The sequence below is a fragment of the Heteronotia binoei genome, chromosome 21, assembly GCF_032191835.1.
Source record: "Heteronotia binoei isolate CCM8104 ecotype False Entrance Well chromosome 21, APGP_CSIRO_Hbin_v1, whole genome shotgun sequence".
NCBI lineage: Eukaryota > Metazoa > Chordata > Lepidosauria > Squamata > Gekkonidae > Heteronotia > Heteronotia binoei.
This window is the reverse complement of record NC_083243.1, coordinates 78545285-78565611: the sequence shown is the minus strand read 5'-3', so window position 1 is coordinate 78565611 and position 20327 is coordinate 78545285. Positions and strand designations below refer to the sequence as shown.

Below are 20327 nucleotides of genomic sequence, written 5' to 3'. Positions count from 1 at the left end.
GTGGAGAAGAGTAAAATAAATGTTTATCTACAGAAAATACAAGTAAATCCCTTAACAGAAAATATGCAAAAGGTCTTAAATGAACCAATTGGAAAAATAGAAGTTGAAGCAGCAATAAATTCAATGAAATTGGGAAAAGCACCGGGTCCAGATGGCTCTACAGCAAAATTTTACAAAGTCCTCACAGAGACATTAGTATCAAAACTTCAAAAAATTGATGAATATAATAAGAACTGATGGGAAAGTGCCAAATACATGGAAGGAAGCAGTAATATCGTTGATACCAAAAGAAGATAGAGACACCACAAATATAAAAAATTATAGACCAATTTCATTACTTAATAACGATTACAAAATATATGCTAGGATACTAGCAGAAAGACTCAAACAGCATTTGAACAATTTTATTAAAGACGAGCAAGCAGGTTTTCTTCCCAAGTAACAAATTAGAGACAATATTAGAACTGTCATAGACATGGTTGAATATTATGAGAAGCACCCTGAAAAAGAAGTGGCATTATTCTTTGCTGATGCAGAGAAGGCCTTTGATAATGTGAACTGGGACTTTATGTTTGCAGTGATGGAGAAATTAGGATTAGGAGAAAATTTTATAAGAATGGCTAAGGCAATATATACTGAACAACAAGCAAGACTCTGTATAAATGCAGATTTGACAGAAAAAATGATAATCAGCAAAGGTACGAGACAAGGTTGCCCTCTATTTCCATTGATATTCATAATGACTCTAGAGATTTTGCTTATGCAAATACAAGAAGATAAGGAGATAGAGGGACTGAAACTGAAAGGTTTTTCCTATAAATATAGAGCGTTTGCTGATGATGTAATGTTTATTAATGAAAATCCTATATATGTAACACCATTGCTGCTTCGCAAGATACAAGAGTATGAAGAATTGGCAAGTTTTTATATAAATAAAGAAAAATCAAAAATTTTATGTAAAAATATGACAAAGAATCAACAGGAAGAATTACAAAATGCAACAGACTGTGACGTTGTTTCAAAAGAAAAATATCTGGGTGTGGAAATCACTATGAAAAATATAGATCTATATAAAAATAACTATGAGAAATTTTGGCGTAAGATTGATGGAAATTTGTTAAAATGGAATAAACTGAATTTGTCTTTGCTGGGCAGAATTTCTGCAATCAAAATGAATGTTCTACCAAAAATTATGTTTTTGTTTCAGACAATCCCAATTGTGAAGGATTACAAACAATTCAGTAAATGGCAAAGGAAGATTTCAGAATTTGTGTGGGCTGGGAAAAAACCAAGAATTAAAATGAAAATTTTGACTGATGCAAAAGAAAGGGGAGGTTTCCAATCACCTGATTTAAAGTTGTACCACGATGCAGTATGTTTGGTGTGGATCAAAGAATGGATGATGCTATTAAAGAGAAAACTACTGACACTAGAAGGTCATGGAAATATTTTTGGTTGGCATGCTTATATGTATTATGGAAAAAATAAGATGGACAGGTTTTTTTCCACATCACTATATAAGAAGAAATTTGCTGAATATATGGTCAAAATACAAAAGATATGGGGATGAGAGAAAACCGCTTTGGATTGTGCCAACGGAAGTAATAAAATTATATTCAGATACCTCTGAAGTGAAGTTGTTATCATATAAACAATTGTTAAAGATGCATGGTGGGAAGGTTGAATTAAAATCGGTAGAAGAATTGGAATATAAATACAATTGGTTTCAAATGCAACAAATTAAGAGCTTGGTGGAGCAGGATATTAAAAACAAAGGCATAAGACAAGAACAAATAGAACTGGAAAGAATGTTGTTTGGCGATAATTATAAATTGATATCAAGAATTTATAAACTATTATTGAAATGGTCTACGGAAGATGAAATAGTTAAATCTCAAATGATTAAATGGGCAATTAATATAAATAAAGAAATACAAATGGAGTCATGGGAACACTTGTGGAAGAACTCTATGAAGATATCTACATGTTATAATATTAAAGAGAATTGTTTTAAAATGCTATATAGATGGTATATGACACCTAAGAAACTGGCAAAAATGAGTAACCAGATGTCGGACAGATGTTGGAAGTGTAAAAAGCATGAAGGTTCTTTTTACCACATGTGGTGGACGTGTGAAAAGGCAAGACAATACTGGCAAATGATTCAGAAAGAAATGTCAAAAATTTTAGGCTATGAGGTAAAGAGATCTCCACACATGTTTTTGTTGGGATTACAAATGGAAAGTTTTCCGAAATCAGATAGAACTATTGTGTGGTATCTCCTTTCAGCTGCAAGGATATTGTATGCACAGCTGTGGAAGCAAGATAAAATACCTTTCAGCTGCAAGGATATTGTATGCACAGCTGTGGAAGCAAGATAAAATACCAGAAAAATGGGACTGGATTTTAAAAGTTATGTCTTGGAGTGAAATGGACAAACTTACAAGAATCTTAAAAGACTATGGTTTGGAGAAGTTTAAAATGGAGTGGGAGAAATTTCAATTATACGTTGAAAAACATTGGAAAGTAAAGGGACATATAGTGATGTTTGAAAACAGTTGAAGTTTTGTGGAATGGTGGACTATAGTAATAGCTATAAAGAAATGAAGAAATATTTTTTTCTTTTTTCTTTTGGTTTTATTTTTATTGGATTACTAGTATCTTCTTTTATAAAGGTTAAGAGGTTAGAGTATAAGGTTTTTTTTAAGAGGTATTACCTTGTATTTTTAGAAATTTAAGTAAACACCGGCGGGGGTCAGGATAAGGGGGTGGAAGGGGTGAAAAGTGATGTATTGGTGTTATTTTTGCATTAGTGCTTTTCTTAGTGCTTTCTTTATAAATATTATTACAATACATTGCAATAATAAAATTGGGTTTGACAAAACAAAGCAACATGCCCCAAATGCTGTGTGACTGTGAGCTCATTTTTGGGATGAGAACACCATGGCACACAAGGGATGTTTTGAGGCACTGAGCATAACCCTCAAAGATATCAGGGGCAACAATGGAGTGATGGGGCAGTTACTGTGCTACTGGCTGGAGACTTCTAGCAGACTCTGCCAGTAGTGTCAAGGGGAACTCGAGCTGACAAGGTTAACATGTGTGTCAAGGCATCAGGAAGCTCTCACTAAGGATGAACATGAGGGTCCACCTGAGAGGCGATATATCCACTGGGGAATTGTCTAAACTCCTACTAAAAATAGGGGACAGAGAATATCCCAAGGGAAAGGCAACCATGCCTGCAGGCCTGGCCTCAGTAGTCAGGACCAGTACTCCCTCTAAATTGTGTAGTCTTGTGAGCAAAAATTCTACTTTGTGAGCTACTGGCATTAAAGTTGTGAGTGAGCAATTTGGCTACTACATAAATCAGTTTTCTCTGGAGCTAAGACAAAATGTATGAGTCAGAGCCTAAAAAACTGTGAGCTACTTCACACTAACTCAGCTTAAAGGGAACACTGGTCAGGACCAGTGCTGACCAGACATAACAGCCAGGATCTACCCTGATATTGCCACTATCATGGAGAAGTCCACGAACTTCCTGTGCAAGCATGCCATTCTGACCCCCAAGAATGACAAGGCTGCCGTCATTAACGACACTCTACTTAACTCCTTTGAAGGGGCAGAAATGGAATCAGATCTGTGGACTCAATGGTGCAAATGGTTGATGTGGTCCACTACCCCATGGAGTGACTCAGCACCCACAACCAGATTGGGCTACCTTGAGTTATCAAGGTCAAGGCTGAAATTACTCTAAAATGGGCGGAATATGAATAGTTCATTTCTCTTTCTGTATGCCCTTTTCCTAAAATACTCTGGTTTTGAATCTTCCCTCAAGACTGTGCTTCTTTTGTCGAGTTTCTTAAAGTGCAATATTTTGTACCTGAGAAAATTTAATCCCTGTTCTCCAGCCACCTAGGGCACATTCTTGCATAGAGGGATGCAGCTGCACCAAATAATTGACACCTGTTGGCTATTTTTTATATGTCCAGTGGCAAGACAAGTCAGTCGTTCCACTTCTCCGTGCCTACAGAAGGTTGTGAGTATGTTCTATGGCCATTTTTATTAGAGGCCATTAACTTTGTCACTATACTACTAAAGTGCTGTCCTATTAACTTTCAAGGCTGCCTCTTCTTCCTGCTCTCAGCAGCAATTCCCTGCATTTCAGGAGATGTTTTAAAATAGTTTTTTTAAAAAATTGTTGAATGATGTGCAGTCTCTCTTTTCTAAATGTGATTGCATATCTAGGCATATAGTTGGGGGGGGGGGATCACAATAAAACTGAAGGCTAAGCATTTCAACCACAGCATCTATTATATGTTGTTGGGAAGCTGGTCTGTTGTAATGGAAAAGATAGCAGAGATTTGCTGGTATATCACACAAGACTAAAATATGATTGGGGTACCCTTTGCCTGATAGTTGTGAAAGAGTCTGAGGAAACAAGGTGTTAGGGTAAATTATTGCAAATTCTGAAACCAGCTATTTTGGCCCCTTTCACTCAGTACTTAACACCAGACAGAGATATTCCCACGGTGCTCTTTACATGCTCTTTACTAATAAAGAACATCGTGGGAATATCTCTGGCTGGTGTTAAGTATTGAGTGTTGTCACCTTTTAGCACAGGATGTCTGCTGTCTTCCATTACACACTCATGCTAATTATGCATTTTGTCAAGATTAATTTATCACCTAGCCTCTTCTCTTCCAGTGCCCTCAATTAGCTGCTCTCTGGTTCCATCAATCCTCTGGAAAACTTAATTGCATCTTTACTCTGCAAGCCCAGCCAGTGGGTTTGCCAGCTTCCCAGTGGGGCCTGGAGATCTTTTGGAATCACAACTGATCTTCAGACTACAGAGATCAGTTCCTTTGGAGAAAATGGGTGCTCTGGAGGACGTGCTCTATGGCATTAGCCCTGTTGAGGTCTTCCCTCTCCCAATCCTGCCCTTCCTGGGTGGCACCCTCAAATCTCTGAAGTTAGCAACCGAGCCCAGAAAATCCCAAAACAGAAGTCTTAATATAAATCTGCACACTGCTCAGACTCCAGGTGACTTTTACAACTCTTTAAAACTATATCCTACACAGTACATTTGATCTCTTTGGTCAGTTATTTGCATATTTATAATTTTATCCTGTTTTTAGATCTCATCAGTCCTCTGCCACTATAGCTTTCAGACCTTCCACCATTAGAAAACACTTTTGAGATTGACTTGTCTGACAAGATACCCTTGCACATTTCTACTAGAACGCCACTAAACTGCAGAGGATTCTGTGGCATGCCCTTCAGTCATACAGAATCCTCATCTGGTAGGGATGCAGACTCCAGGTGATATCTGGAGATCCCAAGGAATTACAGACTACAGAGATCAGTCCCCCTGAAGAAAATGGATGCTTTTGAGGGTTTATTCTGTGGTATTGTACCCCATGGGGTCCCTGTCCTCTCCAGACTCCATCACTAAATCTCCAGGAGTTTTCCAGCTGGCTCTGACAACCCTATCCCCCATCTCCCACCAGTAGCCAGGGGGCTGCGGGAACCTGGCAACCCTTATCACTAAGCCATTTTGGGTACCACCACATGAATTGAATATGTGCTTTACTTCAGCAGCTGCCCATTCAGGGGAGGGTGGGTAACAACAGAGAAGTGACCTGGAAGATGGTTTTCTCTCATTGTTGATATTCTCTCTGAGGAGCCTCCAAGATGCTCCAGCATTTACTGGAACATAACTTGAAAACTACTGCTTTGTCCCATTGCTTCCATAATCCTTCTTAAGAAACATTTCTTGCATCTTTAAAAAGCAAAACATTCTAGGCAAGTAAGCTTCCCAAACCCTAGATCCCAGCGAGGGATCCCCCAATTTTACAGGCTTCCCCCCACCCCGCTCCCAGCCATCTGGCCAGTGGGGGAAGCTCCTCCCCCACAGACACCACGTATCTGTAGATCTCTGGCAGGTTTAGAAACCTGCAAACAGGTCCTGTTTCAAAATGTATGTGTGTGCCTTTAAAGTTAAGCAGGAAGCAAGAAGTACTTCATGGGGAAGGGTTAGCAGCAGACCTCATCAGAGCACAGCCCTTCAGTTTGTTTTGCTTTTGTTTCAGAGCAAGTAAGTGTGTATGTAAAAGAGAGCAGAGTAGCCCCTGTACTTTTTAGACATCGTTGTGGGGGCACCAGAGACAGTTAAGTGTGTGTGTGTAAGAGAGAGAGAGAGAGAGAGAGAGAGAGAAAGAAAGAAAGAAAGAAAGAAAGAAAGAAAGAAAGAAAGAAAGAAAGAAAGAAAGAAAGAAAGAACAGAAGTCTTTGTTGAGTCAATAAGAGGGTGTGTGTCTCTGTTCTTGTTCTGCATTGTTTTCAGAGACTTTGCATAGGAACCTGTTAAGGCAAGCGTCCCTCTGCCTGCTCTTTTTGCTTCCACACTTGATAGCTTGTTCAGCCTCAGCTGCTGTATTTTCTCACCCAAATCCATCATCCCTGCCCTTCAAAAGCAGTGACTCAAACCAGCTGACACTGATTATGCTGTTTTTCAGTCAGCTGTCAGTGATAGGAGAACAACACTAGCTGCAGTTGTAATGCTTCAGTCTGGATGGTTGGTCAGGTTCTGTTGTAGGGACCTTGTTCCTCCTTTGCTGCAGGGCTATATAAATCATAAATAAGAACTACCATGGGACCAGGCTTAGCTGGAACAAACTGTAGGGCCATTTCTGTACTAAGAGGCATGTAAAGACACGTGAGCTTGGAGGGCCACTACCTCTTTTGCACAAACCTTACTTTGCTGTTCTCCAGGCTTTGAAAAAAATGCTACAATTGTGCTGGGGAGAGGGAGAGGCAGGGTTTAACTTCCCTTGCCCATGTGTTATATTTGGTTGACAGTGGCAGACACAGTATAGCATGTAGTCTGGCACTCTTATCATACCCTCCACTCTCTGCAAACTCCCCACCATAGGAGGCTTGTGAAATCTGAAATTTTCCCACCATCTTGGAATGGACTGAATTATTGATGTATACATTATGTATTTTACTGTAGGATTTTTAACTTCTAATTATTTATTATACGTTCCTTGCTGTTGTAAGCTGCTCTGAGTCCTGTTTACAGGGAAGGGTGGCCTAGAAATTTCATTAAACAAATATATATATATATATATTTGTTTAAAAATAGACCCTATCCATTTTTGACAGGTAAAGGTCAGACTCATGTATTGATATCAGTTTCTTCCTGCTAAATAAATTGGCTATAAATTACAATGTCATCAAAACCATAGCAGGCACACCAAAGATAGCAGAATAATTAGGGTTGCCAAGCCCCACTTGGGGACAGGTGATCCCCTAGTTTGGAGGCCCTCACCCTGCTTCCGGGTTATTAGAAAGCGGGGGGGGGGGAAATGTCTGCTGGGCACTCCATTATACCTTATAGAGACTGATACCCATAGGGTATAATGGAGAATTGATCTACATGTATCTGGGGCTTGGGGCGGGGCTGTCTTTTTGATGTAGAGGCACCAGATTTTCAGCATATCATCCAGTGCCTCTCCTCAAACAACCACCAAGTTTCCCAATGAACCCCCAAAGAAGGTAATGGAAGCTGTAAAAAGTAATGGAAGCTGTAAAAAGTAAGAAGGACTCCTTTAAGCGGTGGAAAACCAGTCCAAGTGAGATTAATAAAAGGGAACACAGGCTGTGGCAAATCAAATGCAAGACTGTGATCAGGCAGGCAAAAAGGGACTATGAGGAGCATATTGCAAAAAATATAAAGACCAACAATAAAAAATTCTTCAAATATAAGAAGCAGGAAAACAGCTCTTGGATGGGCCCTTGGATGACCATGGGGTCAAAGGATTACTGAAGGAGGATAGGGAAATGGCTGAGAAGCTGAATGCATTTTTTGCCTCCGTCTTCACTGTGGAAGATGAGAACTTTTTGCCTGCCCCAGAACCACTAATTTTGGAAGGGGTGTTGAAAGACCTGAGTCAGATTGAGGTGACAAAAGAGGAGGTCCTACAACTGTTAGACGAATTAAAAACTAATAAGTCACCGGGTCCAGATGGCATACATCCAAGAGTTCTGAAAGAACTCAAAGTTGAATTTGTGGATCTTCTAACAAAAATCTGTAATCTTTCATTGAAATCTGCCTCCGTTCCTGAGGACCGGAAGGTAGCAAATGTCACCCCCAACTTTTAAAAGGGTTCCACAGGAGATCCGGGAAATTACAGGCCAGTCAGTCTGACTTCAATACCGGGAAAGTTGGTAGAAACCATTATCAAGGACAGAATGAGTAGGCACATTGATGAACACGGGTTATTGAGGAAGACTCAGCATGGGTTCTGTAAGGGAAGATCTTGCCTCACTAACCTGTTACAGTTCTTTGAGGGGGTGAACAAGCATGTGGACAAAGGAGACCCGATAGATGTTGTTCACCTTGACTTCCAGAAAGCTTTTGATAAAGTTCCTCATCAAAGGCTCCTTAGAAAGCTTGAGAGTCATGGAGTAAAAGGACAGGTCCTCTTGTGGATCAAAAACTGGCTGAATAATAGGAAGCAGAGAGTGAGTATAAATGGACAGTCTTTGCAGTGGAGGACGGTAAGCAGTGGGGTGCCGCAAGGCTCAGTACTGGGTCCCATGCTCTTTAACTTGTTCATAAATGATTTAGAGTTGGGAGTGAGCAGTGAAGTGGCCAAGTTTGCGGATGACACTAAATTGTTCAGGGTGGTGAGAACCAGGGAGGATTGTGAGCAAAGGGATCTGTTGAGGCTGGGTGAGTGGGCGTCAACGTGGCAGATGCGGTTCAATGTGGCCAAGTGCAAAGTAATGCACCTTAGGGCCAAGAATCCCAGCTACAAATACAAGTTGATGGGGTGTGAACTGGCAGAGACTGACCAAGAGAGAGATCTTGGGGTCGTGGTAGATAACTCACTGAAAATGTCAAGACAGTGTGTGTTTGCAATAAAAAAGGCCAACGCCATGCTGGGAATTATTAGGAAGGGAATTGAAAACAAATCAGCCAGTATCATAATGCCCCTGTATAAATCGATGGTGCGGTCTCATTTGGAGTACTGTGTGCAGTTCTGGTCGCCGCACCTCAAAAAGGATATTATAGCATTGGAGAAAGTCCAGAAAAGGGCAACTAGAATGATTAAAGGGCTGGAATACTTTCCCTATGAAGAAGGGTTGAAACGCTTTGGGCTCTTTAGCTTGGAGAAATGTCGACTGTGGGGTGACATGATAGAGGTTTACAAGATAATGCATGGGATGGAGAAAGCAGAGAAAGAAGTACTTTTCTCCCTTTCTCACAATACAAGAACTCATGGGCATTCAATGAAATTGCTGAGCAGACAGGTTAAAACGGATAAAAGGAAGTACTTCTTCACCCAAATGGTGATTAACATGTGGAATTCACTGCCACAGGAGGTGGTGGCGGCCACAAGCATAGCCACCTTCAAGGGGGGTTAGATAAAAATATGGAGCAGAGGTCCATCAGTGGCTGTTAGTCACAGTGTGTGTGTGTGTGTGTGTATATATATATATGAGGGCAAAACAGCCCTCTTCCGGTTGGCATATAATTAATTGTTATCAGAATGCCTGAACATTCAAATCTCGAACATCAGATTATTCAATACTGGAATATTGAAGAATTGATTTAAGGAAGGTAGCATAGTACATACTGAAGTGAGTTTTACGAGTTTTTATGTATTTTATAAGTATTTTACGTATTTTATTGTATAATTATAATTATTAATGTATTATTAATGTATTTAAATTGATTTTGTTAGTTTTTTGTGTTGTGAGCCGCCCTGAGCCCGCCTCGGATCTAACATGGCTTCTCTTTTGTTCTTAAGGTGCCCCATCCATTATTCTTTCCAAATGGAGAGAAGGCATTTAAAAGGTGTGCGGTCCCTTTAAATGTGATTGCCAGGACTCCTTCAGAGTTCAATCATGCTTGTCACCAGTGCCGGATTAAACCCTGTGGAGACCCCTAGGCAGTCAAAATCTTGGGAGAGGGCCCTCGCAAATTATCTCAGAGTCTGAGTCCCTGCCCCACCACCCATGGCCCCCCCTGCAGCCTCCAGGCAGCTTCTTAATAAACTGCAGGGGAGAGGCAGAGAGAGGCAAACTTGGTGACAATGCCAGCAGCAGCTGCAACAGGCAAGTCAGGCAAAAAGCAGCTCAGTTGCTGGTTGCATGTGCAGGCTGGGAAGGCTGCAAGCAGGGGGGAAAAAAAGAGGAAAAGTCAACCGGGGCCCCTAAAAGCTTGGGGGCCCATAGGCCAGTGCCTAAGTGGCCTAATTGTTAATCCGGCTCTGCTTGTCACACCCTTGTGCCTGGCTCCAACCTCAAAGTCCCCAGATATTTTATGAGTCAGACCTGGCAATCCTAAGAATAATTCTAATAAATAGATCCACAGCCTTTCCCAAGCTATTTATAAACACTGGGACTACGGTTAGCAGGAACAAACTATAGGGCTATAGTACTTTATAACGTACTATGACTGATTGATTGTGCAGTGGTGGGAAGTGCCATCAAATTGCAATTGATTTATGGTGACCATGTAAGATCTTCAAGACAAGAAACTAAAATAAGTGGTTTGCCATTGTCTGCCTCTGTATAGTAACCCTGAACTCTATCTCAAAAAACAGCCCCCCCACCGTGCCCTAGATACCCACGGAGCAATTCTCCATTATACCCTATGGGAAGCGGTCTCCATAGGGAATAATGGAGTCCCCACCCAGCAGACATTTCCCTCCCCTCCCCCCAGCTTTCCAATGACCCTGAAACAGGGGGAGGACCTCCAAACTGGGGGATCCCCTGCTTCCACCTGGGGACTTGTAATCCTGGACAGAAGAACTATACACAGAAAGACATAACTGAATAGTCCTGTTATGTGGCACAATTATGTGACCCTTTTGATAAAAAAATACCATTATCAGTTATACAACTGTTAAATCTGTCTCTGGTATCTCCTGTTGCTCTGAGCCCATGGAGCAGTTAAAAACAAATATCTGAATAATCCTGAAAATTTCAGACTATTACTGTCATTTTTAAACATTCAGATTAGATTAACTATTCTAAAAAAAATCAATTTATATTTTTTAGTTGATATTCAAATACACATTCTTAATCTAGGCAGCACTTGAGCAGAGAAGAAAACACTAGTAGGGGGCTAAGAGGATTTTAAATCATGAAATGTCCCTATTATCAGTAACTCAAGCTTCAGTCCTTAGTGCCACTAGTGAAATAAAACTTCTCAGTTTAACTCCTGTAAGCAAACAAGCTAACCAAGGAGAGAGAAATGCATTGCTTATGAGGCTGCTGGGTTGGTTTTTGCCATGTCAGATGTTCCTTGCAATTATGGAGCTGTGTTGTGGCAAACATTGCACAAATAATTCAGCACCAGTGCAGTTTCACTGTTGACAGTAAACAACTATAAATATTTAGGTCAGAGATTTCATTACTTCATTTGTGTAGCTGCAAGGGAAGGGAGGCCAAAGAGTAGCTGAACAAGCCTAAAAGGCCTGAAGGTCTGTGAAACAATTGCAGTTCTTTATTCAATACCTATTAGAGAACAGGCAGTTCTATGACAGAAACAGCATTGGGCATACACATTGCCATGTTTGATTATAGTTCATACATACTGTGCTGAATGTACATGCAGTGTATAAATACTGAGAAGCCAAATTATGTCCAGTTATAGGATTGGATTCGATCAGTTTTTCTGCTGCTGGTGAAAAGGGGTTCCCATTGACCACTAAAGAAATGTTGCACTTGGGACCATGGGAGCTGAATGCACAGAAGCCAGGTGGGATTGGGGCTTTAGTATGGATAGGAATAAGGCAAGATTGTGTGAGAAAGCTGGCTGAATCCAATCCATGACTTCCTTGTCATGTGTACATTTAGATAGATCCCCAAGCTCTTTTGGCCTCCAGGCACACTAGGAATTTTGAAAAGGGGCAGCAAGCACCACCCCTAATGGCTGCCACAGAGATGCAGCTGAATTAAATTGCTGAGAAGAAGAAAAGGCTTAGGGGAAAATTGAATGATACACTGATTAAGGCAGGGGTATCAAACATGCAGCCCAGGGGCCAAATCGGGCTCCAATCAGGCCCGCAAGCAACTCACTGTTGTCTGTTTTCTTTTTCCTCTCTTGTTTCCTTATGCATCTCTACTTGCTTTATCATGCTTGCTCAATCACACAGGAGCTACAGAGCAAAGCCTCTTATTTTCTCCATTGGCTGTCTCCTCCCTTAGGGAGGAAGATGGGGAAGGAGAACTTGCTTTGCCAGGCTCTCTCAATTGCACAGCAGAGCTACTGAGTCAAGTCTCTCTTCCTTCTATTGGCTGAGGCTCCTACCCCTCTTCATCCCTGGGGAAGGAAAGAATAAGAGCTTCCTTTGCCCAGTTCCCTCTATAGCAGGAAGAAATACAAAACACCTTTAAGGCCAACAAAGTTTTATTCAAGGTAGGAGCTTTTTGCCTTGCTATATATATAGAGAGAGTTTTGTTGGCTCATTGGGTACAACTGGTTTGTCTTCCCCTTTTACTGTATGATCCAGTCTTTCTCAGTAGGAAAGCAATGTGAACTATTTAGATGAGGAATAACAAGCCAGTGAGGTGACTGAGCGTGTGTGTTTGTCTATGTCCTTTATAAAGTTTATATCTCCCTTACTTGGCATAGGGTTGCCAAGTCTAATTCAGAAAATGTCTGGGGACTTTGGGAATGGAGCCAGGAGACTTTGAGCGGAGCCAGACTTTCCCATTTTCAAAATAAATACATAAAAATACTGCAGTGCAGTTCACCAGAATAGACAACATTTCCTCATCCCCCAATAGCTGCAATTCTAGTACCGTATTTTTCGGACCATAAGACGCATTTCCCCCCCCAAAAAAAAGTGGGGGGAAAAGTGCATGCGTCTTATGGTCCGAATACTAAAAGATGAGGGGGGAGGGGCCTGCAGCCCCCGGAAGACAAGCGGCGAGATCGCTCCCTCCGCCCCCATCGCCAACCCAGCACTTTGCAGGGAGCAATCTCGCCGCTTGTCTCCCAGCCAGGCCTGCTTGCCCCGCGCTTGCATGCCTGGCTGGGAGACAAGCTGCGAGATCGCTCCCTGCAAAGTGCTGGGTTGGCGATGGGGGCAGAGGGAGCGATCTCGCCGCTTGTCTCCCAGCCAGGCACGCAAGCGTGGGGCAAGCACGCCTGGCTGGAAGACAAGCGGCGAGATCACTCCCTCCGCCCCCATCGCCAACCCAGCACTTTGCAGGGAGCGATCTGGCCACTTGTCTCCCAGCCAGGCGTGCTTGCCCCGCGTTTGCGTGCCTGGCTGGAAGACAAGCGGCCAGATCGCTCCCTCCGCCCCCATCGCCAACCCAGCACTTTGCAGGGAGCGATCTGGCCGTTTGTCTTCCAGCCAGGCACGCAAGCGCAGGGCAAACACGCCTGGCTAGGAGACAAGCGGCCAGATCGCTCCCTGCAAAGTGCTGGGTTGGCGATGGGGGCGGAGGCAGCGATCTGGCCGCTTGTCTTCCAGCCAGGCGTGCTTGCCCTGCGCTTGCGTGCCTGGCTGGGAGACAAGCGGCCAGATCGCTCCCTGCAAAGTGCTGGGTTGGCGATGGGGGCTGAAGCTGAAGCCAGGCAGAGAGGAATTTCCCCCCCTCCGCAAAGGCAGCGCTTGGCGAAGCGCTGGGTTTGCGGAGGGGGGGGTTCCTCTTTCCCTGTCTGCATGGCTTCAGCTTGTGCTATCAGCACAAGCTGAAGCCAGGCAGAGAGGAATCACCCCCCCCCTCCGCAAACGCAGTGCTTGGCGAAACGCTGGGTTTGCGGAGGGGGGGGGCTTCCTCTTTCCCTGTCTGCGTGGCTTCAGCTTCTGCTGATAGCAAGGGCTGGGTTCGGAGGCAGCCAAGCCTCGGATCCCAGCCCTTGCTATCAGCAGAAGCTGAAGCCAGGCAAAGAGGAAGGCCCCCCCCCTCCGCAAACGCAGCTCTTCGCGAAGCGCTGGGTTTGTGGAGGGGGGGGGCTTCCTCTGTGCCTGTCTGCCAGGCTTCAGCTGCTGCTTCTAGTAGGGCTGGGATCGGAGGCAGGATTGAGAGGGGGAAGGTGCCCAGATCTGGGTGCACAGCTTCAAAAATTTTTTCCTGTTTTCCTCCTCTAAAAACTAGATGCGTCTTATGGTCCGAAAAATACGGTAAATGAAAGTGTAAACACACAAAAAGCAGCCAAAATGCACAGTTTGCAAGCTTACATTTTTGTGATCTCACTGGGGCTTTATTCACAGGAACTGCTGTTCTTCAGGCTAACACTGATAAATAAAAAGAGAGAGAGGTGGAGTTTTCCTCCATCCCATAAACAGGTTCCTATACAGATGCTGAAAACAATGCAAAACAAACACAGAGACACTGCCTTTCACTCTAACGAGGGCCCGAGGACTACTTACATTGTTCTCCTCTCCTCCAGTTTATCCTTATTACAACCTTGTATATAAGGTTGCCAACCTCGAGGTGAGGTCTGGAGATCTCCCAGTATTACAATTGATCTCCAGACTACAGAAATCAAGCCCCACTCCCTGCAGAAAAATGGCTGCTTTGGAGTATGGATACTGTGGCACTAAATCCTGATGAGTTCACAAACCCCACCCTCACCAGGCTCTACCCCCAAATCTCCTTGTATTTCCCAACCTAGACCTGGCAACTCTACCTGTGACGTTAGAGTGTGACTGGTCCAAAGTGAGCTTCTGTGGCAGACTAGGGATTTGAACCACTGTCATTGAGATCCTAGTGCAACCACTACATCAGACATTCTAAATCTAAATGTCTGGGGGGTATAATAGTCTCTTATTATGTTATAGCTAGGGTACTGTCTACCTAACCAACCTGAGCTACTGTGCTGTCCATTCAGCAAATTAGCACAGCTGCGAAGTGGGTACAATGAGGGAACTTGCTGATGTTTTCTATATGGTAGAGGGATATATATGACTGTGCAGCCTGTAGCGGTTGTTTGTCTGTGAAGTAGAGGAGTGGACAGACAGGTTTTTTGTCTGTGAAACAGAGGAGTGGACAGACAGGTTAAGGCTGAAGTCATTGGCACATGTGGACTGTAAAAGTCTGGGCCTGCTGGTGGACCTTCTGATGGCACTTGAGTTTTGGCCGTTGTGTAACATCGAGTGTTGTACTGGATGGGCCATCAGTCTGATCCAACATGGCTTCTCTCATGTTCTTATGGATGTGCTTTCTCTTCATAACAGAACTCCCCCCCCTCCCCAGATGTTCTAATTTGTGTTCCTTAATGCATCTGGCTTGGAAAGGAGACATTTGCGAGTGTATCATTAAGCACTTATCCTCTTTCTCTCTCTATTTGCAGTTCAGGTCTTGGTGGATGGTGCACCAGTTCGTATCCAGCTATGGGACACTGCAGGACAGGTGAGGCCCATATGATTAATTATCAATAGTGCTGTCAGAAACAACAGTGAGAATCTGGAAATAATAAGAATGAAATGGCAAGAGTGATATTAATTATAAAATAAAAATAACTTTTCTATAGCTTATTTCAAGCACTGAAGGAGTTTTGGAAGCCTAATCTTGGTAATTAAACAGGCAGGCCTATACAATATGCTAATCTAATTATTCCCACATTGTGGACGGGGGGTTGCTGAGCTTCAATGGAGAGTGTCCTGTCTAAGGCTATCCTGGGTATGTCTTCTCTGAGGAAACATTTGAGAGGACTGTAGTGACTGAAGCATGCTTTACAGGCAGGGTTCTCCAAATGTGAATTTTTACATATTAGCAAAGGGTTACAGGAATTTACAAAAGAGGACCTCCAAACATTGATGTGGAGCAACTGTTTTTTGTGTTTTTACTGAGATCTCTCCTTTGGTGGACCTCAAAGTCTGCCATTCTCCTTCCTTTATTCCACTGGCCTAGCTGATAATTGAGGTAACTGGTATGAAAGTGTACTGGTGTGAGGTGTTTCTTCTTAGACAACACTTGTGACAAGAGTTTGGTTCAAGATCAGGGGAACCTTTTTTTTTTCTTTTTGAGAAGAAGCTGCATTTTTGACTTGCTGGCTTTTGTGTCAATCAAAAAATCACACACAGAATTAATTTTAGAGGTGGAAAGCCTTAAACCACCAAATTCTTTTTTTAATTAGATAATTACACAAGGTATGGGGGGAATCTACCCCAAATCATGATTTTGCTGGTTAGTCCTGCACCTGTGCTTCAACTACTGTTCATTCTGAAGTTAGCTACATGTGCCAGAGTAAAGGCAAATAGATTCCCACAAAACAATGCCACACCCGCTCACAGTTTGCACATACATCAGTCTCCTGGCTTAGTTATCCTTGGGGAAACTCAAATGTTTGTTTATTAGCTTCGGGGGATTTGCTGTGACAAAGACTGAAAATTCCTGAGCTTTGTGGAAGGGACAAGGTCACTCTATCTATGCTAGTTATCATTATTCCTGTAGGCGCCATTTACAAACTTATCTCAGTACTTCTGTTTTTCCTTTGCAGGAAGATTTTGATTGCCTGCGAGCTCTTTGTTACCCTGACACTGATGTCTTCTTGGTCTGCTTCAGTGTTGTGAACCCCACGTCCTTCCAGAACATTACAGAGAAATGGATCCCTGAGATAAGAACTCACAATCCTCAGACCCCAGTGGTGCTTGTGGGGACACAGGCTGATCTGCGGGACGACGTCAATGTGCTGATCAGTCTGGACCGCTACCAGGTAAAGCCTGTGCCTAGAACTCAGGCTGAAGGACTGGCTGAGAAAATCCGGGCTCAGACATATGTGGAGTGCTCTGCTCTAACTCAAAAGAACCTGAAGGAGGTTTTTGACACAGCCATTGTAAGCGCGGTAGAACACAAAGCCCAGCAAGAAAAGAAAATGACAGCCAAGGGAATAAAAACTCTTTCCAAATGTCGCTGGAAGAAATTTTTCTGCTTTGTCTGAAGCTGGTTTGGTAATGCACAGGCTTAAAAGCCAGTGCTGGACCTCATGATCTTCTCTCCCACAGAGCGAAGTGACTCACGAATGGCTCTCGAGGAGGAGTGTGATAAGCCAAGGTGACCCACAGCCCCAGATCTTTCTGGGTTATGTAGAATTTGTCTTTGGGAAAGTAGTGGACTTGTGTTGCGCCAGGATATCCTGCAGTCCAGGTGACCTTTAAGCAGCTGGGATGCTGCATTTGTTGTTCATGAATAACCAGGTTTGTAATTTTAGAAACACTGGACATGCATAGCCAGTTTCTACAACCTCCAAAAGAATGTTATAATTAATCTCTGATGTAAAATTTGAGACATGTAAGAATGGAGGGATTTATCTATGTGACACCACACTGAAAAATATCAACTGAAATGAAATGAGGCATCAAACATAGTGTTGGGTGTTTTGTACAAAGGGATATCAGTTGTATGGCTCACCCTTAGATGCATAAAACATGCCCTGATGAAATTGCATATAACTTTCTGGGTCCAAAAAAACAGGCTGACTTTCACTCTTTAGGGTTCAAAAATACTTATAGGGCTGAAGCATAATTTGACCCTTGTGGGATGACTTTTTGGAGTAGTCTCATAGAAACATGAAAAAGTGTTTCTCATACCCCCAGGAAGAATTCTATGGGTAGGTTAAAAGAGAAATGTAGGTTGACATTCAAAAGATCATATCTGGAAGAGATCCATCCATTTTGATGAACCGTCTCCTTTGAATGCACTCTCTGGATCGCCTCAAAATCACTTCATGAGAACAAGAATTTTGAATGTCTGAACTTGTGGATGAATTTTTTCACATTAATAGTAAATGCAATGCCCCCTGTACACTTTAAGCTTATTTTTGGTTACATACTGCTTTGTGTCCCACTCCCACATAATTAGTGTGTGTGTGTGTGTGTGTATGAGAGGGCATTAATAATACCTATTTTTAATAATGTCATTAGATAGCTTGCCAGCTACTGCTATGGATAAGGAGAGTGCCTTGCCAGAAACTTACATCTGGGATTCCTCCTACATGATACTCTTTAATACCTCTGTCATGACCTGTAGCATTTCTGTTCCCTTCCCAGTATGCCCGTCTGGTCTTACCAGCTCAGCTATTAAAACCTACTAAAACTGGTGTTATGCAACAGCAAGAACTAGATGAAGCTAACATGTCATTCCTGAGAACACAATACAACCAAACCTCCAAAAGCAGGCCAGAAAGGTCAAAAGTGCACTAACCAAATACCAAAACACATATAGTGAGTGAGGTAAAGGTGCAAGCACCAATCATTTTCGACTCTGGAGTGACATCGCTTTCACAATGTTTTCACAGCAGACTTTTAACGGGGTGGTTTGCCATTGCCTTCCCCAATCATCTACACTTTCCCCCCAGCAAGCTGGGTACTCATTTTACCGATCTCGGAAGGATGGAAGGCTGGAGCTGGCTTCCTGAACCAGTTTCCACTGGGATCGAACTCAGGTCGTGAGCAGAAGGCTCCAACTGCAGTACTGCAGCTTTGCCACTCTGTGCCATGGGGTTCTTAATAGTGAGTGAACACCTGCCCAAATTCTTACCAAGAATTCTCTCTAACCCTGGATACAGTACACAGTACCCAGATATTTTAATTTAGAGTACAAAATGAAAACAGAGGGATATACATGAAACAATAGTCCATATCCGGTGGTATATTTGGGGGAGTCCAATTGTGTGCTATCCATGATGCTCCTGATATATGTATTCATCTTGTTTATTTTAAAACTTCGGGACACACAAGAAGAATACTGCATTTTTCAGAATATGGGTTCACAGTGAAGCTGGAAAATATGTACATTTCTACATTCAGAAAAAATGGTAACTCTGTGTATTGAGAACATTATGGACCGTGTACTCTCCTGGTTCATATGCCCCCAAATTAACATTTGAAAAGGCCAACTCGCTTTTGAAAATGTGACTAGACTGATTACAACAATGTTTGGTTCAGCCATGTAACCTTCAGCCAGGAGTGACTGGATCTGTTTCTCAGCCTAACCTACCTCAAAGATCTGTTGCAACTAAGCCAACAAAAATAGAACATAAGAATATAAGAGAAGCCATGTTGAATCAGGTCAATGGCCCATCCAGTCCAACACTCTGTGTCACACAGTGGCCAAAAACTCAGGTGCCATCAGGAGATCCATCAGTGGGGCCAGGACACTAGAAGCCCTCCCACTTTCTTCCCCCCCACACACACACACACAAGCACTAAGAAGAATATTGTATTGTAATTCACCCTGGACAGTCATGCCAGACCCTCCTGTCTTCCACCATCCTCCGAAGTCTGCTTAAATTCGTGTTTCTTTACATCAGTAACACTGTCCAGCCATCTCATCTTTTGCCGTACCCTTCTTCTTTTGCCTTCTGTCTTTCCCAGTATCAGGATCTTCTCCAGTGAGTGCTCCCTTCTCATTTGGTGACCAAAGTATTTGAGCTTCAGCTTCAACATCTGACATTCCAGGGAACAGTCTGGGATGGTTTCCTTTAGGACTGATTGATTTGATCTTCTTGCAGTCCAAGGCACTCTCAAGATTCTTCTCCAGCACCACATCTCAAAAGCATCTATTCTTCTGCGCTTGGCCTTCCTTATGGCCCAGCTCTCACAGCCATAGGATGGTGGAAGACAGGAGGGCCTGGCATGATTTTGTCCATGAGGTCGCAAAGAGTCGAACTGAACAACAAAAAAATTCACCCTGCTATTTTTGGAAAGGAAACAATGGGAGGGGGGATAAAATCTGTCCTCAGGAAACTATAGAATACACTACAATAGCAATATTTTAAAGACCTTCCTAAAAATTGTGAAAGGCAGGGCGTTTTTGCACTTACCTTAAGCCGGAGCGACGTCCCTCTTCACCGTGCAGCGTCTGCACGGTTTTCGCACTAATTGCTGCGGAGCACCTGGAAGAGCCGCAAAATCCCGCGGCTTTTGCGGCGCAAATGTAAACCGGTTTTTGGTGGTTTACATTTGCGCCGCAAAAGCCGCGGGACTTTGCGGCTCTTCCAGGTGCTCCGCAGCAATTAGTGCGAAAACCGTGCAGACGCTGCGCGGTGAAGAGGGACGTCGCTCCAGCTTAAGGTAAGTCCGAAAACGCCCGCAGTTAAAGTTAGCAGCTGACAGTGTCATGTGCCATTCATTTCACAATGGCCTAGTCAGGTTTGCCACAGAACAGGGGAGAATATCTACTTAAAAGAAATTAAAAGACAGGTTGCCATCTTTTATTTGGGGTAGAGGGGATTATGCTATGTTGATGTAGTTTTAACTCAGTTCTGGTGTTTTAAATGTGAACATTTTACTTTTAAGAGAATCCTATTGTCTTTGAAAGAAATCTAAAATAATTTCACCTTTGTTTAA

General features: G+C 42.9%; 1 protein-coding gene across 1 annotated transcript in view; it reads left to right on the top strand.

Annotated features, from left to right (window-relative positions):
* Positions 1-17344, top strand: part of RHOV (ras homolog family member V) — a 38122-nt gene extending 20778 nt beyond the window's left edge. The window contains exons 2-3 of the mRNA XM_060262707.1: positions 15329-15387; positions 16478-17344. Coding sequence (XP_060118690.1) covers positions 15329-15387; positions 16478-16918 — 500 coding nt within the window. The 3' untranslated portion in view covers positions 16919-17344. The remainder of the gene's footprint in view (positions 1-15328; positions 15388-16477) is intronic.
* The last annotated feature ends 2983 nt before the right edge of the window (positions 17345-20327 follow it).